This window comes from Nansenia antarctica (assembly GCF_963989245.1).
Source record: "Nansenia antarctica genome assembly, chromosome: 10".
Classification (NCBI taxonomy): Eukaryota; Metazoa; Chordata; class Actinopteri; order Argentiniformes; family Microstomatidae; genus Nansenia; species Nansenia antarctica.
In genome coordinates, this window is record NC_137680.1 from 30578691 (window position 1) to 30600945 (window position 22255).

At 43.5% G+C, this 22255-nt stretch overlaps 1 protein-coding gene across 1 annotated transcript in view; it reads right to left on the reverse strand.

The window, feature by feature from the left end:
- Positions 1-171: 171 nt before the first annotated feature.
- The window catches only part of znf385d (zinc finger protein 385D), a gene marked incomplete at both ends in the record, with an annotated part of 42005 nt that continues 19921 nt past the window's right edge, over positions 172-22255 (reverse strand). The window contains 6 exons of the mRNA XM_080540846.1: positions 172-417; positions 1590-1691; positions 3496-3680; positions 4134-4477; positions 10238-10413; positions 18156-18272. Coding sequence (XP_080396972.1) covers positions 172-417; positions 1590-1691; positions 3496-3680; positions 4134-4477; positions 10238-10413; positions 18156-18272 — 1170 coding nt within the window. The remainder of the gene's footprint in view (positions 418-1589; positions 1692-3495; positions 3681-4133; positions 4478-10237; positions 10414-18155; positions 18273-22255) is intronic.

The window sequence follows — 22255 nt, forward strand, 5'->3', positions numbered from 1 at the left end:
CTATGGGTTGCCTGGTGTCCACGTGTTTTAGTGAAGGCGGCCCAAATGTGTGGCCTGAAATGCATAGGGGGTAACAGTAGAGGATAGGGGGCTCATCTGGTCCTGATTCATAATGGGTTCCACGGGGAGTCCATAAGGAGAGGTCCACACCTCCACACAGCCCAGGGTGTGTCAGTACGGTGCAAACAGTATTTGTGGGTGGGAGGTCCTGACGGGTCCTGGCGCGGGGCGTAGCAGTGCGGCGGGAAGGGTCTGTGTCTGAAAGAGGGTGGGGCCATGGGAGGGGGCGTGGGGGGAGCGGAGGGGGAAGGCCGAGCCCATGGCCGCTGCTGCTGCCGCTGCCACCGCCGCTGCCAGGTGAGAGGGCAGTATCTGGGCCAGAGGCTGGCACAGCTCCTTGCCCACAGTCAGCTTCACCTGGATGTCAGAGGGATGTGAGACAGAGAGCAGAGACGTCCATTAGTCTCTGAAAGGGAACTACAGCCATTTCAAAACCAAGGGAGATAAGTGATGAGGAAAAAAGGGACACGGAACATTAATATGTTTGGAATTTTCACGGGTTATGAATTACAGCACTGACACATTGCATTAAGAGGAAGCTTCTGGAAGCCTGCTTCGCTCTCTACACATCAACGAGATTCTTCTGGGTTACCCAGTCGATGATGGGCTTTAGAAGAGTCAATGTCCTCCATTCTGTCAACCCCTGCACTTGAGTTTTCTATAGGTCTGATGTATGTGTCATTTTATGAGAGTCATGATGGAAACCCAGCTTTTCCCCCTTTCTCTTTCCCACTATTCGTCCCACATTGCTCTTCAATGCGTTCCACCTTTAGCATGCAGGGAACTTTACTAGGCCTGTAAATCCACCAACTGTAAGGATTTGACCAAGTGTCAGGAATAGAAGAATAATGAAGAACACAGTGTGGGATTGCAACAAAGAGAGACATATCCCTGCTCATGTGTCCTTCCCTCTGTGGAGAAGAGACTTCCTATTGTCAAATGCGCCCGTCAAAGAGCCGTTGTTGTGCTTTAGAGATGTGGTCACATCGACCCGCCGCTTTCTGTAACCATCCTCCAGTGTGTGTGTGTGTGTGTGTGCGTGTGTGTGTGTGTGTGTGTGTGTCTGTCCTAGGTTAGGCCCAGCCTAACTCCTCTGTCCTAATTTAGGCTCAGACTAACTCCTCTGTCCTAATTTAGGCTCAGACTAACTCCTCTATCCTAGGTTAGGCCCAGACTAACTCCTCTATCCTAGGTTAGGCCCAGACTAACCCCCCTGTCCTAGGTTAGGCCCAGACTAACTCTTCTATCCTAGGTTAGGCCCAGACTAACTCCTCTATCCTAGGTTAGGCCCAGACTAACTCCTCTGTCCTACGTTAGGCCCAGACTAACTCTTCTATCCTAGGTTAGGCTCAGACTAACTCTTCTATCCTAGGTTAGGCCCAGACTAACTCTTCTATCCTAGGTTAGGCCCAGACTAACTCCTTTGTCCTAGGTTATTGTTGTTGTGATAACAGTAGATTGTGTAGCTTTTAAAAAAGAAAAAAGAAAGAAAGAAAAGAAATGAAAGAGGGAGGGAGGGAGGGACTTACGGGTTGATTGGTCGGGCCTCTCAGGGGTTTGCTGTAGGGGCTGTATTTGGGTTTGGCCGGTTTACCTGCCGCTCTGTCTTTGTGGCGTCTGCTGCTGATGTGCTAGAACACAGATTGATACGAGTAAAGGTGCTGTATATAATAAGAGCAGACCTGGGCGAAATATGTTTCTACAACAGCATGTTGATTGGCTAGCAACAGTGGTAAATATCTCAACAACCCACTGTTCAGACCGCATTTCCAGGATCAATGCGCCTCCCAGTCAATCTGATTAAGAACACCTGTGCTGACCTACAATGCAATGGTTGATCTGGTTTATGGGACTATATTCTGTGGCGGAAGGATATATGTAGTCTGAAACGATTAATGATTGTAAAAACATGAATTTAATGTTACAACTGTGTATTTATTTTTTATATTATGTGGTGGCGGCTTCGCCTCGTGCCACAACCCTGTACCAGTGGTAAATGAGTCCACAACCCCCTTCCTCTCATGGTAAATTGCTTCCATTTGAAATGGTTTCGAATGTTTGACAGAAAACGATGGAAGCAAAGAAATAGTCTCAAAAGTGCAAACGGTACGTGCAAGGCTACTACGTTAAGCACTTCTCAAGTTTTTTTTAAAACTATTTGCAATATGTATTTCACCCATGTGAAAAAGAGGCCACATACTGTATGTTGTGCTACTGAGATACGACTACAGTCTTAGAGGACCTACAGTCAGTTGTAGAATAAACAATCGATTCAGGATTCTATCCCAGAGATACACAGTACAGTACATTCTAAATAAACCAACAATGCAAGTAAGGACATTTATCAAAAAGGTGTGATCCATGGTACCAAATACCAGATTTTACCATCAGATTTAACAGGCTTTAACAGAAACCTTTTAGGACAGAAGTCCTTTCCCCAATTCAATACTAAGATATCTTCCATTCATCCAGTTTGAATGAAGCTTTGAATGACCAGGTAAACATTTCAACAAGGTTATTTCTATTCATTTATCACCATAAAATGGATGATGCCTACATTCTCAAAAACCATTGTGTGAGAACATGACCCCCTCATCATTCAAGAGAAGGAAGATAAAGTTAGGTTGCCTAAAAATGGATAGAACCTCTTCTGATTAAAGTCAGTGAAATTCTCCACTACCGAGAGAAAGGTTAACAATAGCAATAGCAAGAGTGTGTTACTAAAGTACAGAAGCATCTAAAATGTCACGACCACAGTAACTGTTTACGAAGTCATGGTGGACACTGTTTCCACTAACTCAAGAGAGACAGATACAGGAATGCAACATTGGAACAAACATCCTTGTAATGTATGCATTTTCATTCACGAAATTCTAACCACCTACTGTACTGTATATTGTTCATGTTTACTATCGTCTACTCTACTCTGCCCCTCTCACCCTCTGCCCCCTGTTTACCTGTGTACCGAACCCTGCCTTGCCAACCCTACATTGCTGTGTTAATTGTTCCCCGTTCGTTAACTCTGTGTATGTGCTCATGTTATCTGTTGCTTGCGGTTTCTGTGTTTTCTGTTTTTCCCATATTGTCAGCGTCTTTGAGCCCCGGAAAAGCGCTATATAAAAGCAATGAATGATTATTATTATTAATATTATTATTATTATTATTATTATTAACCCCTTACTGGATTATCTGTTTTACCTATTGACTGTCTACCCATGTATCAAACCTTTTCTGGAAATAAAGACTATTCTTTTGGATTTAAAATTCTGGTCTCTGAGTCATGCATTTGAGTCCTCTGCCTGCGTACAACATCCTTGACTCTACTCTGGATAAATGGCCAAGACTAAACGCCTTGACTCTCCTCTGCCCCGCTCACCTGTTTTAGCTGTGTCTCTGAGTTGACGTGCACATCACAGGTCTCACAGCCTCGCTCACCTGTTTTAGCTGTGTCTCTGAGTTGACGTGCACATCACAGGTCTCACAGTGAAAGGTTTTGTTCTGCAGGCCGGTGGCGGCCTTAGTGGGCGGCGGGGCAAGCTTGCTCTTCACTCCGGGTCGGGGGAAAGACTTGATGGAGCCGACACCAGTCCTGGCCTCCAGCATGGTCTTGTGCTTTGTACCTGAGGGTCAGATTGAGATTGAGATTAGTTTGAGATTAAGAGCAGGTTATTATAGCCGAGAGATTATTATACAGACTATTGTTGAAGCAATGCGTAATTAACCGTATTAACTGTAACGCTATGTAATATTGTGTTGCGTGTGGGGGATACATTTCTGAAATGATGGTTATTATCAAGGAGATATGTACAGTAGCTAAGCATTAAATGTTACATTTAATCTGACATTCACAGCGTTTAGCCTCCAGAATGTAAACATCCCAGAGAAGCACTGACATTCCTCTGCCAATATATAGACAGTCAAAATCAATACGTACATGACTCAACATTGGCAGTGTTATGCACTGACAAGAACAGTACACTCCCTTTAAAGAACTGCTAAAAGGGCTAGCGGTTGAGCTAAATCCCTATAGGATGGGCATGAGAGGAGGCGGGGATCTTAGGCGAGTTGCTCACCGCTGTTATGAGCCTCCAGCTGAGATGCCGAGTTGACAGCCACCTTGCAGAGTGAGCAGTAAAGCAGACGTTTGGCTTTCTCCTCCTCTGTCTCTGGATCTGTCTCGGCTTCTGCCTCCGGCTCCGCGTCTGGTTCTGAGGATGAGCCGGGCTTAGGAGAGGCCCTCCCGTCGCCTTCCGTGGCTGAGGTAGTCTCTGTCCCTGTGGCGAGGTTGGGACTCGTTGTTAGCATAGATGGCTGGGGTACCAGGGGTGCCAGGGGTGCCAATGTTGGTGCCAGTAGTGGCGCCATCTGTGGCGCCAGTGTGAGCACAGGGGAGAGGGGAAGTGGTGCTGTGACAGAGCTGATATCTGCAGGGGGAGATGGATGGGTTATTTTAGAGCAGTCTTCCAGGAGCCTGGTCTTAAAAGAGCAAATTGTGTGCTGGCTTTTATTGTAAAACAGTCTATTGATCCAGGTGGTCTGATGGTACTGTAACATGACTAGATAATTGATTGCTGATGAATGTGGAAATGAAGCACAGGCTATCTGTCTCTTGTAGTGTAAAGTAACAACCTCTCACAAGGAAGGGATTAACTTGTTGCAAGACGAAAATAAGTTGCACCCAAAATAAGTGTCTCAAATATTGAGATCAAAGTCAGCCATAGATCAATACCATCTGATACAAGAGGCAACGCACGTCGTTAGAGAGAACATACGGCGAACTGCTACTCATTTACCAAAATGACATTTTACCTCAGCTGCACTCCCTGAGGATGTCAATTCCTCACAGTTCCTTATTCTGACACAAAGTGAAGATCGCCAGCAAAGAGAGAGGATCAATAGTGAATTATGTTGTGCTTTTTTCTTTACAAGCCATTGTGTGGCTCTTATTATTCCCAGTGGAGGTGTCAGAACAGAATGGCTGAGAAAGGAGGAGAAACTACACATCGGTTTAGTCCTAAAATCAGGGATGCAAACTTGTCACCTTTTAGCCGTTTTAGCCGTTTTTACCTCAAAATAGGTCAACAATTTTCATAAATGTTCTTTGTTTTCAGGCAAAAAAAAGTGTTGTCACCTTTTTGGGCCATCACCAGTTTGCATCCCTGTAAAATATGACACACTTCCTGCTAAGGTTCGCTGTAGGGTTTGTGTAGTTGGCTATGAAAACAAATGCGTGCGATTTCAATTACATCGTTACATCACATTATATCAATACGGTATGCGTAAAGTGTCAATATGTCGATATGTATAGTAACATCTTTGAAAATGTGGAATTCGAAATGTTCTTGAGCATTTATTGCTGACGACTATCAGTCATTCCACATAAACATAGGGTGGAATCCGAATTTCCGCACCCAACATTCGCGTAAATCTTGCACTGCTGTCGTTTGAGTTACGCATGGAGATTTTGAGTTAGGATTCCATTGATAAACAGCATTTTGTCACTGTAGATTGAATCAATTTGCGGGGGGGGGGGTGGGGGAGGTCGGGGGCTGACCTCCTCAACAAGACACCACTGAACATCACAACAGACGCCATTAACTCTATATGACACCATTTTGCCATTCCCTTTTATGTCACATACAAGTCACGGGCATTTCCATTTCAGCAAATAATTAAGCGGTTAGCTATTTATCGAGCACCTCACCGTGTCCCTTGTGATTAATAATGTTTGTGATGAGAGAAGAGCAACAACGGTGACCTCTGCTCCTCCCTGCAATTAGCGTCCACCTACGCCCAGCATAGTCCAGAGTGCCCGGCATCAAAACAACCACAGTCAGAGTAATCACTCAATTAAAAACTATTCACCAGGGACCAAGAACTGTCCCCACACCTGCTTCTGTTGGGCTTATGCTCAATACAATTATAAGAGTCCTTCTTTTGCTCTTGAACAGTGCGGTTGGATGATGATTGCGAGGACACAGGCACCATTAGGCCAATCATTTGGAACTGGTTTCATCAAACCTAGCGATGGTGACTGATCAAGAGTCAAGGTTCGGACTCTCCACTGGACCCAGAGTGTAGACATGCCTACGGTACACGTGTAGTTATTTACACATTACAAGCAGTCTTGTGTGTGTGTGTGTGTGTGCTCAATATGGAGACTGCGTTGCTTTTTGTACCCTTAAGCCCAATGCACACGGCGTGCGATTTTGTCGCACCGCCGATTTCGATTCCATTGTTTTGAAATCATCTCAATGAGACAATGCACACGGCGTGCGATGCGATATTGTCGCACGACGACATTCGATTCCCTATTCACATTCATTCATTCATTGGTGTGAATTGAGAATCGAATGTTGTCGTGCGACAGAATCGCACGCCGTGTGCATTGGCCTTTAGAGTAGATACAGTTTTACAGTAATGCTATTGTATCTGTTAACCCACATTTGAAACATCCTCTGTGTTAATATGATATGTGTACGATGGTTGCTGTACAGTCCCAAACGTAAACGAAAGTCTCCCAATGAACTGACTGCACTGATAGTGTTTATGTCCTTAATGCACTCTGTATTTATGTGGACATAAATAAAGCATTTCAAATGTGTGTTTGCATCTTCCGTCATCCATTCATGAAACATTTCGAGGACGGACCTGGCCAAAAGAATGGGTTTGTCCTTGCATTTCCATGCATTAGTCTTCCATAAAGGCCATTAAAGATCCATTTGTCTTTGAAACCAGGTGATTAAAGTGTACTTTGGCTGGCCTACGATGTCCTCTACTTTGGGAAGCCTCCAGTAATCCATATCCCCACTCACAGTGACCTCGCTGGCTCTGGGAGGCCCAGTTAAGAACTCAATCCCCTCTCATTAATGAAGGTAATGACTGTGATCAATCTAAAGTTTGTGTTGGTGGGGGCTGACAGCAGTGGGCGAGAAACAGAGAGAGAGAGTGAGAGAGAGACTGAGAGAGAGAGAGAGGGAGAGAGAGAGAGAGGGGGGGGGGAAGAGGTTAAGTGAAAGAGAAAGAGGGAAAGGGAGGAAAAGGGAGGCAAAAAAAGGCGGAGAACGAATGAGAGATAAGAGAGTGGAGAGAGAGAGAGAGAGAGCAACAGTGGGAGAATGAAAAAAGAGAAGGTGAAAGATACAGTACGTGAAAGAGGGAAGAGGGAGTAGAGGGCCCCGAGAAGGAGAGGGGAAAGAAGAGAAGATAAAGTCAAAAGAGTGAGTGAGAAGGACACAATTAAACCGAGAGAGAGAGAGAGAGAGAGAGAGAGAGAGAGAGAGAGAGAGAGAGAGAGAGAGAGAGAGAGAGAGGGAGGGAGAGGGAGGGAGGGTGGGCGTAGCGATTGCCACAAAGAGTGAGGGAATTATAGTGGGAAAAAAGAGACAGGTATCAAGAATCCTCTTAGAGAGCTAGCAGTCCTTTTCTTCGCCCGTTTCAATACCTCTATAGCTCTCGGCTCTCCCCGGAGATTTCCTTTGGCGATAGAGCAGAAGTGCTTCTGTGAAACCCTTCCACTAGAGTTAGGCTTTCAGGCCATCACAGGGGCTCCCCGGAGATCTGATTACCTTCCTCAATGATGCTGGATTAAGCTCTTTAATTAAAATGATTGGACCCCATTATATGTCACCACGACTTAAAGGACAGGAATCCCTCAAGGCCCTCCCGTTCCCGAAACATTCCTCGCCCTCATTTGTGAGTGAGAAACCGCCAACAACAGAGGCAGTGTTGATGAAGGTGGGAAAAAATGGCGCTTTGACGGAGCGGAGCACATAAATGGTTGTGATTATCATTTTCAGTAAAATGGGGGGCGAAATTATCCAGAATTATCCATATCCATAGGGGCCCGTGTCACAGCAGGACACATAGATTTTAAGTAGCCTAATTCATCTGTCCCCACCTCATCCGGCGAGTCCGAGTGCTCCGCTCTCTCGAACCGTTGGGGGGAAAAAAGCGTCGCGACTTCTAAAGCTTTTGCAACTTCTCACAAATGAGAACATTTCAACCGCGCAGGTGGAAAAGCCGATTTTTATTCGCAAAGTCATCAGCTTTGCTACCTCTCTCTGATGTCTGTGTGTAAGGGCTTTTTCCAACCCAGTGCAGATCAGTAGAGAACAGTTTGGAGGGGGGGATTTTTGAATTCCTGTCATTGAGGGCAGACATGACGATGGAGCTGGGGTGCTGGTGATGGCTGAACAAGCCTAAGCTAGCCCCCTGCCTCCTGTGCCCGTACCATTATACAGCTGCTGTCAGTGCTGGCATGCCTCCCCTGACAATCTGCTCTTTAATAGCTAATATCAGGCTACATTTCCTCAAGCACTGGACTGGAACTGAGAGATGGAGGACTGCGCTATGTGCCTCTCTCTCTCTCTCTCTCTCCCTTTCTCCCTCTCTTTTTTTTCTCTCTCTCTCTGCCTCTCTCTTTCTCTCTCTCTCTCTGTGCCTCTCTCTTTCTCTCTCTCATTCTCTCTCTCTTTTTTGGTCTGGCCTAGACACACACAAAGACACACATCGTGCACACAGACACACACACAAAGACACACATCGTGGACACACACGCAAGCTTGACAGGCAGTTGCTGAGTCATCGGCTTATCTACTGGACACGGCAGACACACACACACACACACACACACACACATACACACACACACACCAACACACACACACACACACACACACACATACACACTACTGGACTACTGAATTTCACTGCGTCCTGCTGTCCATGTCAGGGCACACACAAGTTAGTAAAAAAACACAAACACAAATGCACACTCATACACACACATGTCCTCCCTAGTAATACACACACACACACTTAAATACACCACCCCACCTTATATCCAACACAAGAGCTACAGTAAGAGTACACTTGAACTTTGGAAATATAATAACCCTTTGGCCTCAGGACAAAATAAACACATAGAGAGAGTCCACTCTGTAAAAATGTGCTTTCAGTGTTTCTCCCTTGTTGCTCATATCTGCTGCATGTAGTCATTACTCTTCCATGACCTCTGCTTTTCATTAGAGGAGCTTGCTGGCACTGATATACCGCCAAATACTTCAGCCCTGCAGATAATGCAGCATTTACCCGCCTCGCCAATTAATTTCGCTGACATCTGAGCCCATTAATATTCATTACCGAAAGCCACTTGTGACAAACGGACGCTCCCACGTTCAGAACACATCACAGGAAGATGGAGGAGGAGCGTGGTTGTGATATGAGTATTCGCTTCATTCCCAATATTGTGTTTGAAGGCCTGCCTTTTGGGTCTTCACAGCTTCTCTTTCTCTGAAAACGATTGTGAGGAATATTTTCCACATTGATGCGTTGGTTGGCTCTCTGGGGTAAGTTTGATGAGTGAACTCAGTGGAAAGCTTGCATAGACCAACAGCTACACCTTGTATCTTCCACTGTCAGGGCCAAAATGGGACATGAGTCTGTGAAGTGACAGAAAATTATTCATCACTATCCAGAAATACTTTGAAGCCTCTGTGTTAATTGGACTAACTGTGTGAGCGCACGAAACCAGATTGTTCCCAATAGCAGTCTGTGACCAGGTGTTACTAGGTATCCTGGGAACTAAACTGAGTTATGGATGCTGGTATGCGCTCCAGAAATGTGTTCCTGGTTTAAAAGCGCTTACACGTGGACTTTTGGAACCGTCCAATATGTTTGCAATTCCCTCTAAAACTTCTAAGATTCTGCTGGCTGAAGGGAAGGGTTTCATTGGTGCCGTTTTTATGTGCTAATTAAAGGTGGCTACAGGAATACTTCAGTGAAGGAAAGATTTCCCTGAGAGGGGCCTAGCCCTCCGGGTCCTGGGTGTACGAGTCTGTCTCCTGCTGTCATTCACTGACTAATGTTGACAAGAAGATAGATAAGCCAGTCAGGCTTATCTGTTTCTGGTGCCTGTCTTATTGAGTAAATATTAATAAACTCCAGGCTGACATCAAGTTCCTCATGCCCACAAATTCTTCTAACATGAGGCTATGAACAGATAGAAATATTACTGTAGTAGTGTAAAGTGTCCAGGATATAATACCATAGTTACGTAATAGTTTGCTAGCCAACCGGACCTTTTCCAAAATAAACAACATGGTTTATAGCTAAGGAAACAGTGACAAGAACAACCACAACAGTACACCCATGGAGTTTGAACTGGAGGAGAAACAACCAACCTTTCCTGTCATTGCCGTTGAAGATTAATGAAGTGTTGACGCTCTTGGTGATCTCCTGGTTGGTGGTTTCCTTGGTGACCACTGAGCCTTTGAGCTTACATTTGGGAGTGTCCAGAGACTTCAGCTTCTTAGCGTGCTTGGTGCCTTTATAATGGGCCAGGGCTTGGCTCTGTGGAGAGGACAAATTGTAGGCTCAAATTAGACCAGGACAAGCCAGGCCGAATCAGTAAATTGTGAAATAGACTGTAATAATCACAATTAGCAATTACAATAAACCACTGTTGTAATTACACGGCATTGCCATTTATAGTGCCACAGAGCTCTAACATGACCTTAAATGGACTCGTCATCACAGTTGCACTCGTGACTCGTGTCTCGAGTCCTGACACCAGGTGTACGGTTGTTTCTTCTCACATCCAAATATAGTATCTAGGTCCCTGTGACTCTCTATCTAGGTGACTCTCTGATGTTTCATTTATGTAGCTATTTGAGTTTAGAGTCCAGACACGTAGAGTCATCAGGATTCACCTTCGCAACGGATTTATTCACATGCGTCGGACTGGGCCATATGCAAAAGACTTTCAGCCGCCCTTGTTTACCTCCAGACACTTCCTGGCTGACTTTGCCCATGGCAGGAAGGTATCAGGAGGAATGCAATTGCCTCTCGGAATAAATAAGTGTGCCAGCCACATCTCTAGAAGGCCATTGTAAGCGCCTGTGTTTGTGGGGGGGGGGGGGGGGGGGTTGAATTGAACCCTTGAGACAAAAACAACTATTGTTGTGGCAAAGAAAAGTTTTTCCATTTTCCATTTAACGTGATACATAACCCATATTTATTCTGTGGACATTGACAATTACCATACCGTATTGAAATATGCCGCTGCTATTGTATTGTTGTGCATAGAGTCACTGCTGCTATTGTATTATTGTGCATAGAGTCACTGCTGCTATTGTATTGTTGTGTATTGCATGTGTTACTATATGGTATTCTATGCTACTACTGTGTTCCCGTGCGACTACTTTGTTCTTTTGTGAAGACCTTGCAGGTTATGTAGTTGTACTGTAATCCACTGTCCTGTATCCCAGTGCAGACGAGATAATACAACTTTTAAACTACTCCTCCTCAGCAGAGGATGACAAAGCAAAGGGAGAAATGTCCCCTCTCCATCCATGCCTCAGTATATTTCCACCTGTGCATCATGCACCAGGTATCCAAACACCCACAACTGATTTATGCCAAGAGACACAAGTGATATGGATGAGTGTTTAGTGTAATCAAGACCGTAATTAATCTTTCATTAAAGCAATGATGTGGAAGAATTGGCTTAACGATACTTTAGATTTGACACAACCCTGATTAAGGCTGCGGAAGGAAGTCGTTAGTCTTAAGGTCTGTAATAATCCTGGCAACCGGTCTGACTTAAAAGTCAACGAGTCAGTCAGTCAGTCAACGAGTCAGTCAGTCAGTCAGTCAGTCAAGTCAGTCAGTCAAGTCAGTCGGTCAATGAGTCAGTCAGTCAGTCAGTCAGTCAGTCAGTCAACGAGTCAGTCAGTCAGTCAACGAGTCAGTCAGTCAGTCAACGAGTCAGTCAGTCAGTCAGTCAGTTAGTCAACGAGTCAGTCAGTCAGTCAACGAGTCAGTCAGTCAGTCAGTCAGTTAGTCAACGAGTCAGTCAGTCAGTCAGTCAGTTAGTCAACGAGTCAGTCAGTCAGTCAACGAGTCAGTCAGTCAGTCAGTCAGTCAGTCAACGAGTCAGTCAGTCAGTCAACAAGTCAGTCAGTCAGTCAGTCAACGAGTCAGTCAGTCAGTCAGTCAGTTAGTCAACGAGTCAGTCAGTCAGTCAGTCAGTCAGTCAACGAGTCAGTCAGTCAGTCAACGAGTCAGTCAGTCAGTCAACGAGTCAGTCAGTCAGTCAGTCAGTCAGTCAGTCAGTCAGTCAGTCAGTCAACGAGTCAGTCAGTCAGTCAGTCAGTCAGTCAGTCAGTCAACGAGTCAGTCAGTCAGTCAGTCAACGAGTCAGTCAGTCAGTTAGTCAACGAGTCAGTCAGTCAGTCAGTCAGTCAGTCAGTCAGTCAGTCAACAAGTCAGTCAGTCAGTCAGTCAACGAGTCAGTCAGTCAGTCAGTCAGTCAGTCAACGAGTCAGTCAGTCAGTCAGTCAATGAGTCAGTCAGTCAATAAGTCAGTCAATCAGTCAGTCAGTCAGTCAGTCAGTCAGTCAATGAGTCAGTCAGTCAGTCAGTCAGTCAATCAGTCAATGAGTCAGTCAGTCAATAAGTCAGTCAGTCAGTTAGTCAATAAGTCAGTCAGTCAGTCAGTCAATAAGTCAGTCAGTCAGTCAGTCAGTCAGTTAGTCAGTCAGTCAGTCAGTCAGTCAGTCAGTCAGTTAGTCAGTCAGTCAGTCAGTCAGTCAGTCAGTCAGTCAGTCAGTCGGTCATCATCATATGTAAAGATGGACAGATCTCTTTTGGATAGATGGACAGATCTCTTTTGGATAGATGGACAGATCTCTTTTGGATAGATGGACAGATCTCTTTTGGATAGATGGACAGATCTCTTTTGGACAGATGGACAGATGGACAGATCTCTTTTGGACAGATGGACAGATGGACAGATCTCTTTTGGATAGATGGACAGATGGACAGATCTCTTTTGGATAGATGGACAGATGTTTGTGGGGCAGCTGTGGCTCAGGTGGTAGAGCTGGCGTCTACTGATCGCAAGGTCGGCGGTTCAATCCCCGGCTCCACGTGTCGAGGTGTCCTTGGGCAAGACACTGAACCCCAAATTGCTCCCAATGAGCGGGCCTGTGCCTTGCATGGTAGCTTGCTGCCATTAGTGTGTGAATGAAAGAATGAGAGGCCATTGTAAAGCACTTTGGAATAAGGCGCTATAAAAGTGCAGTCCAGATGGTCAATGAAATATACAGTAGCACTGTAGCCAAGCATTAGGTCACATTGAACACCAACCATATCTGTCAACAGGGCTAAATGCATTGGTTTCCCTACATAATGTCTTTAGTGCGCAGGACTGATAAGGTAAAACACAACAGGCTTTAATACCTACTATCTGTCTTTTTTTTTTGACGAATGGCTGTATTAAAAAACCTTCATGTAAAAGCTGTGTAATTGATTGATGTGTTTACCTCAAGCTGAATGGGAGTAAAGGAATGCCCACAGGTGGGGATTTCTGACCCTGTTTATTGCTCACAGTATTTCATGCAATGTGTGAGCAAATCTTCCATAAGTCATAAGTCAAGGTATAGTGTCATTTCTTGTTGGGTGATACCATTCAGCATTGACTAATAGCAGACAAAGCAAGCACAGCTCAACTTACTCACTGAGCAAAATGTCAATAAAAATCCTCATGAATTTAACTTTTTTACTCAAAAATAACAATACAAGTTTTTACTGGGTTATACTCTTACAGACTTGTACAGTTTTTCTCAATTGCTTGAGCACATTGCTTTCCGAAACATTATTCGACCTTTCAAAACAGTTGACCCTCTCCCTCAAGGGCAAACACGTTTGCCAAAACATCACATTTATTTCGGAAAATGCACTATAACTCAAAACGTACAATACATGTCACAAAAAACAAAGCAGTGCATCAAAACTGTATCTGTTGTCATCTGATGAGGAGTTACAACTTTTCCTATCCAGCTATGACTGGTGGATAGATGATTCACTTGTTTAGTCAAATGTATTTGTTGTAAGTGGCTTTGGATAAAGGCGTCTGCTAAATGCCAAAGATGTAATGTAAAGCATTCATGTAGAACACAAAAACATTTACAGTAATCTCTTATCTCCTGTCTGCCAGGTCACATGTGACATTACTGATTACCTATTTCAATTGTGATTACAGACTGATTGTTAGTTGAACTGTTTAGTGATGAGAGTTACAATGTATGGAGTAGAGATTCACTAATGATGTGAGAAATAGCTAGTGCTGGTGAAAGGAAATTGTTTGTTGCATTAACTCTTTTGCAAAAATGTGTTTAACATTTCTATCTTGTGTGAAAGCAATGAGAAATGACATGAACTGTTTAGCTGAAAATGTTACTGTTGTGCTCGTGTGTGTTATTGCTGTGGGCATGTGAATGTCAGTTGGTGTTAGCAGTGGAGAAGAACTGTACTCTGCACATTCAGTGTTACAGTAAATCAAACATGTCATCTTGCAATCTGGTATTCTGGCGTTTGAAAGCATGTCACTTCTCCCCCAAGAAAGATTGAATACAACGTTTTAAATAAAACAACACCAAATGACTCCATATATGCAGTACTAATGCCTTGTTTTTCACCCAGCAATTTAGGCAGCCAGAGTTTTTTTTATCTAGACAAGAAACCCAAAGTGGTGCCTAAACAATGAATGGGGAAGTAATAGGGTAGGCTTCTTTACACGTTTCTACTGAATGATGGCCCACACATCAAAGGTGTGAACTACCATTCCCAGATGAGGACAAAGGGTGATAATTGCTTGAACCAAGCTTCTCTGGAACACTTGTTTACATGGCTACATGTCACTGACACACAGCCTTGGTCTGCTGTATGGAAGCCTGAATACCGTAATTATATTCAAACATGGGTTGTCATCTAAAGCATTGTGAGTAATTGAAATATACATACCAAGAGGTACAATTAAATGTTTTTCTCAGCCCTCATGTTAATACAACCATCCATTTGTACCGGCTGTGACCATGTATACTGAAAAATCTATGCACTCACTGCAACGTAAGTCGCTTTGGATAAAAGTGTCAGATAAATGGCATAATTGTATAAAGCACATTCAAAAGCTTTGAAGACATCGTTGTACAGCAACAACAATTTCTGATATTCAGAGTGGTATTCAAAGGTATTCAGAGTGATATTCAAAGATATTCAGAGTGGAAGTGCATAAAAGCATTGGTTGCATGTTGAAAAAACATAAACATGAAACAGTTTTAACCAGATGTAATGGATAAACAATTATTTATTGAAACCTTCAAGCTCACAAAAACAGGCAAAATCATAAACATCAAGCTTCATCAATATACAGGTGTTATACAATATGTATTACAAAGTGAGGTATACTGTTGCAGTAGAATTTATATATATTTTTTTTACATGTTTTAAGACATTGTTTTGAGCCATTACTGCTACTTTAATAACTGTAGGCTGAAATTATACAAATGATCCTGTAGCATCTCTTCTTTAACCATAATTTCTGTACTGTGCACAGAAAGTAAAAAAAAACTAGAATAACAATGAGCCTTAATCAACTCAGATACAGTACAGAGCACACCATATACTAATCAAATGTTGATTGTACAGTGCTAGTGCAATCTCCAAGTGTACTGTGTAAGTCTGCGATTGGACCACACTATCTGTACATAGCCCATCCCTGTGTATCATAGCCCACAGCCTGTATTTTTGTATACTTCACTATATACAACATATTTATCATATATGTATCATATGTATCATAGCCTGTACAATTGCACACTGTATATAATCTCAATTTATATATACCACTGCACATTATACATCCAGTCACCATTGTATGACATGGTATGACATTGCACATCACGCTACCATTTGCACTTTACTGTATAGATTGCTGCCAATACTGCTACTTATCACTGCAATATAATTGCTATTTGTTGCACTTCTGGTTAGACGCACAATAATTTTGTTGCACTGTCTTGTACTATGTAATGACAATAAAGTGAATCTAATCTAATCTAATCTAATCTAAACTAGTTCCCCTTCCCAATCTGACAGAATAGGCTAATAGAGAAAGCCATTCCAAAGATCATCAAGGTTTCAAAAGCGACCGCAGTCCCCAGCAAAGTCAATGACACTCCATCCATCAAGTTCATCGCATGTGTCATACAAGACATTGTGCAGACACTGCGTCCAGCGCACAGAACTTTGCAGTCACAGGAGCTGGGAACGGATGAGCTATTACCCCAGCCTAGAGAGCCATTGAAGAACCCGGGTTTGGATGGATTCTCTCACATAGGGGATGCTTCACTCAGTGGCAAAAGCTTCTCAAAATCGACAGTGTCTTCACCAATACCTCAGACATCTTTGTTTTGAATATAGTCATGGTTCTATGATCTATGCACTATCCATTAACACTACAACAATGAATACCACCATCCTCTTCTGCATACAAAACCTCTTGCATGACTCCCTCCAATTTCAACCCATTATTGTCAGCCTGCAGTGATGCTTAACTATTTTTGATGACAGCTTACTTTATCCGTCCCTGTGATTTGAATATGAAAGCACCCCCGGTTTGCCGTTTCCGTCTCCCCTGTCTCAGCACCAGTAGCGTAGCCACGTTAGGGCCAGGGCGGGCCCACCCTGAGAAAGCTTCGGTGTCATTTATTTTCTCATTATTATAATAAAAAAATAAAAAAGTATTCACCCATTGAGAATATCCGAGCATTCAATCCAAAACAAATAAGAAAATATGTGAACAAATATCAAGTTGAATTACTGTTGTATGTGTTTTATCCTCTGAACAACGGAACTGATTTCCGGCTACTGTGTTTGTGAATCCAGTGTGGACTTTTACCGCTCGAAAGCCGACTAGATGTCGGCTACTGTACTTGATCAACTGTAAATCAATGCGTGCGGGGTTAGGGTTAGGGTTAGGGTTAGGGGTGTCCTCTGATATACATCGCACTGGAAACGTGTTTGATGGATGCAAACAAAAGTAGGACCATGAATATGAACTGAAACATAACAAATAAAAATAAAAAGCTGGCCCACCCTATTTTATACAGGCCCGCCCTAAAGTACATTTCTGCCTACGCTACTGCTCAGCACTAAAGAAATTGGCCAGGTGAACACCATCTCTATCTGTTTGCCACCGAGTTGTGATTGATGGCTGAGATGGAGAATGATTATCCCGTGATAAACCTCAACACTTAAGAAATAACAACCTGGCTTTGAGTAATCACTAGCACATTGAGGTACGGAATGAATAGATAGCTTCCTTGTTGAAGGGAGTGTGAAAATACCATTTCATAATGCTATTGAATTAACTACCCCAGATTTAAGAATATGAAACAAGTTACGTTTTGTTAGACTGCGTTTAAAAGGGCATGGAAATGAGAATGGATGGAAGTAGAATAAACCTTTTTGTCATTGCAGAGTACAACAAAATGTACAATTGCTCAAGGGCACAACGGCACTTTAGATAGGATGCCAGCAGCAACCCTCTAGTCACCAGCTCACATGCAGCTCCCTCCTGAGGCGGGGATTGAACCAGTGACCTTCTGATTGCTAGCCGCCCCTCAATGAACCTCATTTGCAAGTCTGTCCATTCTATATCAAACCTGTTTCTATTGTGTATTGTATGTTTGTATGCATGTTATTAATGCTAGTCTAATGAATCAGCAATGTACTTTTAGAATGTATTGCCAGGTAATGCTGTTTACATTTTGAATGTAGAATCAACTTGTCAAATGTTCTGTTTAAAAAGCTTTTTCTTTAACGTTTAGCTTTCACAAGCAAATTGCCCTCAATTCCTAATCAAGTAAGTCTTTGTACATTTATCATTCAGGACACATCCTCACATGTGGCAAATTACACCAGGCACTCTCTCAGAACTGGCATAGCCTCTTACATAAGGATGCAATTTGTCTGGTTTTATAACAAATGGAATATGCTTTTAAAGATTCATGAGGCCATTATGGCCAACATTTCACAAGCACTTCACAAACACGCTGCTTTTATTCCCTTCTGTGACTTCATCAACCTTAAACAGGCCAAACAGGTTGAATTTTCAAGGACTGGTTCATTGCACTTTGCTGTTGAGGCCAGCACACACAATACTGCCCTCAAACACAATTTATTTTTATTCATATTTTGTTCACCATCAGGTGTTGTTTGGTCATGTTGTGATCTCAAAATCCACTCACCTGTGAATTGAATCTCAGTTGACACACACTGCACGAGACATGCTTTCTCCTGATGGGAGAGGAGAGAGGAGAGACTCCGAAGGTGTGCTGCATAACAGCTTTCTGCACAGGGTCCATCTGTGAGAGGAGAGAGGGGAGAAGAACAGCTCATTAACATATAGTGCTGCTAGAGCAGACTCAACCACCTTTCATCTGAATCAACCACCTCTCAGTTTCCAGTTTCAGTTCAGTTTCAAGTTTATTGTTACGTCCGTCACACTCACATTACACAAGTGTAAGAGAGTAAAATCCGTAGGCTTCGGTTCCTGACATTGCAGCACAAGACAATAAGGCAATAGGCATAATTCAAGATAATAAAACAAAGTGACAATAGTACAGGAGATAAGTGACAATAAGACAGGATATAATTAGCAGTATCCAGTCAATAAGGCATTTGGCATAAATCTATAAAAAAAACTGTCAATAGTACAGAACATAAATGACAGTAGTAAAGTGACTATGAGTTTAAGGTTTAGGTAGTCCATATGCATGGCATGTGCTTGTGGATGATAGTCAGTTGGCTACAGTGGGCTTGTTCATGAACCTGGTGGCCTGGGGGAAGTAGCTGTTGGTTAGCCTCTGAGTTTTGGCCCTGAGCCTCCCGAAGAGGCTTTCATCACTCTGTGTGTTCATCACTCTGTGTGTTCATCACTCTGTGTGGTGTTTGGAGAAAACACTCTGCTCAGACCTCCCTTGGAAGTTTACATTTTACAATTTACATTTTTAGCATTTAGCAGATGCCTTTATCCAAAGCGACTTACAACAAATACATTTGTCTAAGTAAGTGAATCATCTATCCATCGGTCATCGCAAGGAAAAGTAATCTATGCTCGGGCCAGGGGCTATTGGCAGTCATAATGTTAGAAGAAGGAATACTCCTTCTTTTTTTTCTTCTTTTTTAAAAAAGATATACAGTAGAGAAACTGTACATGGGGATAGAGGGGACGGAGAGGTTTCAGGAGGGACAGTTGAGGTGTAGCCTGAAGAGAAGTTAGGCATTGAACATTAGCCACAGCAGCCACCCAGATAAAGAAATATTGAACATTAGGTCGCTTTTTTTGTTGCCAGTGGACACACTTAAATGAAATGGCATTGTTTAAATCAAGTCCAGTAAGCACAAAATCAATCAATGCCAATTCTCAATTAAGCAAGTCTTGCTTTATCCCTGACAAAAGCGTGAGTGAATCAAAGTCTCCATGTGCAGGTATGATGTGATATGACCTTCTCTTTTTCTTCTTTGTCTTCTATCGTGTCTTGCTTTCCTCTCTCCGTGTACCCCCGTCTGTCAGATGACAGAGCCGAAAACAATGAAGAAAGCAATCTTCTCCATAGGGAGAAGATTCACTGATATCGTTGGAGAGGGGGAAGAAACTGCCGTGTGTTTTATTTCATTCATATCAGTATATATATATATATATATATATATCAGTATAATGTATATCTATAGAACAGTCAAATACAGGTATATATCTCATTCCATCTATATCCTCCACGCTCAATTCCGTCCCGGATGTCCCTCGACAGAACCATTTGGAATGAAACTGTCAACGTGAAATGACGGAATGTATAACACTGGCACATGTCGATGAGTAGTGACGCTATGCTGTTGCCAAACTGAAGACAGAAGAAGAAAATATGTTATGCAACCTTCTTCCATTATAAATCTCACCCAAGTATGGGGAGAGAAGATGACACACGAAGCTGGCATGGATCCCTGGCAGCTACAGTACAGACACGCTATGGCCTGCTGGGAAACTGGAGCTAGGGAGTATTGGAAACCTATGGAGAGTGAAAAACATCTGGGCTACGAGAGGGATGACTACTTGCCTAAAACACGCATTGGGTTAGAGTCGGAGAGAACATTATTTCATACATAGACATGAGTCCAAACGCTGCATGTCAACGAAGCTTGGGACAAAAACACACTGGAGTTACCAGGGGAGCGCTTCACATTCACATCATTCAAACTAAATCGGCCGTGGATATAGTAGATGATTCCAAAGAAAAAGATTTTCTGCCGAGAAACAACATTGTATCTCTTGGCATGGCATTTACATTTTTCCCACAATTCTGTCTGGCAATTGCGCCCCAGTCTATTCATCCGTTCATCACTCGATAGATCTTTCACAGAAATCACTTTTTTCATCTAGTGTTTAAATCTGTCTGTGACAGACTCCCCCCCAGCCCTCAGATGAAGACAGCACAGCCGCATCGCCAGAAACACATTACTCCCCATGTGGTTCTTCTATCAGCCCCCCGTCGGGCCAGATACCCCACACACACCCTCCTGCTGGGAGCACTTCAGTTGAGATGTTCCCCCACACTCCGCAACGTCTTTATGCTAAGTCACATGCCCCTTTCTCAAAGTCTGCACAAGTGTAGCCCGTTGAGCCGACAATTTTAGTTTTTCCCTTTTATTCTCTCCGTCAGAAGGTGCCTCCTTTCATCCGCCTGCACTCCTTTGTGATTCATGGTGATGTGTTTCTGTCCGGGAGCCATCGGCAGGCGACGGAGGGGGAATAACCAGGCCGTTTAATGGATCCGTCTGACAGTCGACAGCAGCCTGTCTGTCTGAAAGTTCACCGCGTCGGCCGTGAGACTGGTTCCGAGACTCGTGGCGGCGGATAATGTGACGAGACGAGACAGTGATGAGCTGCGATGGCAGAGAGTGTGGGCGAGATCCGCCAAGAAACCGGAATAAACCCCTGTAAACAATACATAATGAAACAGTACACTGACTGAGCGATGTCTTTTTGACTGTAGAATGCTATTTAACTGACGCTTTTTATCCAAAGCAACTTACATTGCAGTGAGCGCATACATTTTTCATTATATTTGGTTCTTGTGGGACTCCAAACCCACCACCTAAGTGTTGTTAGCACAAATCTCTACCAACTGAGTCACAGAGGACCACATTAGGCCTCTGTGTATTTGATAATGTACATGTATTCCAACAACATGTATTCTGACAATGACGAGATAGCCTACAGGAGAGAGGTCGACCGCCTGGCTCAGTAACCTTTCTCTCAACACTGACAAGACCAAGGAGCTAGTGGTGGACATCAGGAGGAAAGGTCGGGAACAGGATATCATCACCATCAACAGGTTAGCCGTAGAGAGGGTCAGCAGTTTTAAGTTCCTTGGCGTCCATATCTCTGATGACCCCACCTGGGTCGTGCATACCAAACGGGTGGTGAAAAAGGCCTCTTTCACCTCAGGCAGTTGAAGAAGTTTGGCATGGGGTTGGAGACCCTGCGGGCCTTCTACAGAGGCACAACCCAGAGTATATTGACTGGGTGCATCACCGCCTGGCGTGGCAACTGTACTGCCCCCACCCGCAGAGCGCTACAGATGGTAGCGCTGTGGACAGCCGAGCACATTACTGGATGAAAGCTTCCCTCCATCCAGGATATATACGACAAACAGTGTGTCAGCAAAGCCCAGAGGATCATCAAAGATCCCAGCCACCCCAACCACAGCCTATTTAAACCGATGCCGTCCAAAGGCCTCTTCCAGAGCCTCAGGGCCAAAACCAACAGCTAAAAACCAAGAGGCTAACCAACAGCTACTTCCCCCAGGCCATCAGGCTCATGAACAAGCCCACTGTAGACAATTGACTATCTTCCCCTAGCTCACCCCATGCATATGGACTACCTAAACCTTAAACACACCCCACGTATACGGACTGTGGAAACCTTAAGCTCACAGCCACTTTACTACTGAACTATCTATTATCAATAGTGGCACCACTAGTGTATCCTGTCTTACCTGTACTATTGTCACCTTTATCTTGAATTATGCCTATTGTCTTGTGCTGCAATATCAGGAACTGAAGCCTAAGAATGTTACTCTCTTACACTTGTGTAATGTGACGTAACAATAAAACCTGAAACTTTAACATTTGAACTTGAGCTACATGGGAGAAGGAGCTATATTAAAACACATTCACAAGCGCATCATTCTATTATTTGATTAATCTTGCGAATAATCTGGTGTGGAAATGTGACTTTTTTTTTGGGTTGCAATTTAGGTGGCCAAATATTTTCTAATCATATTTAGAG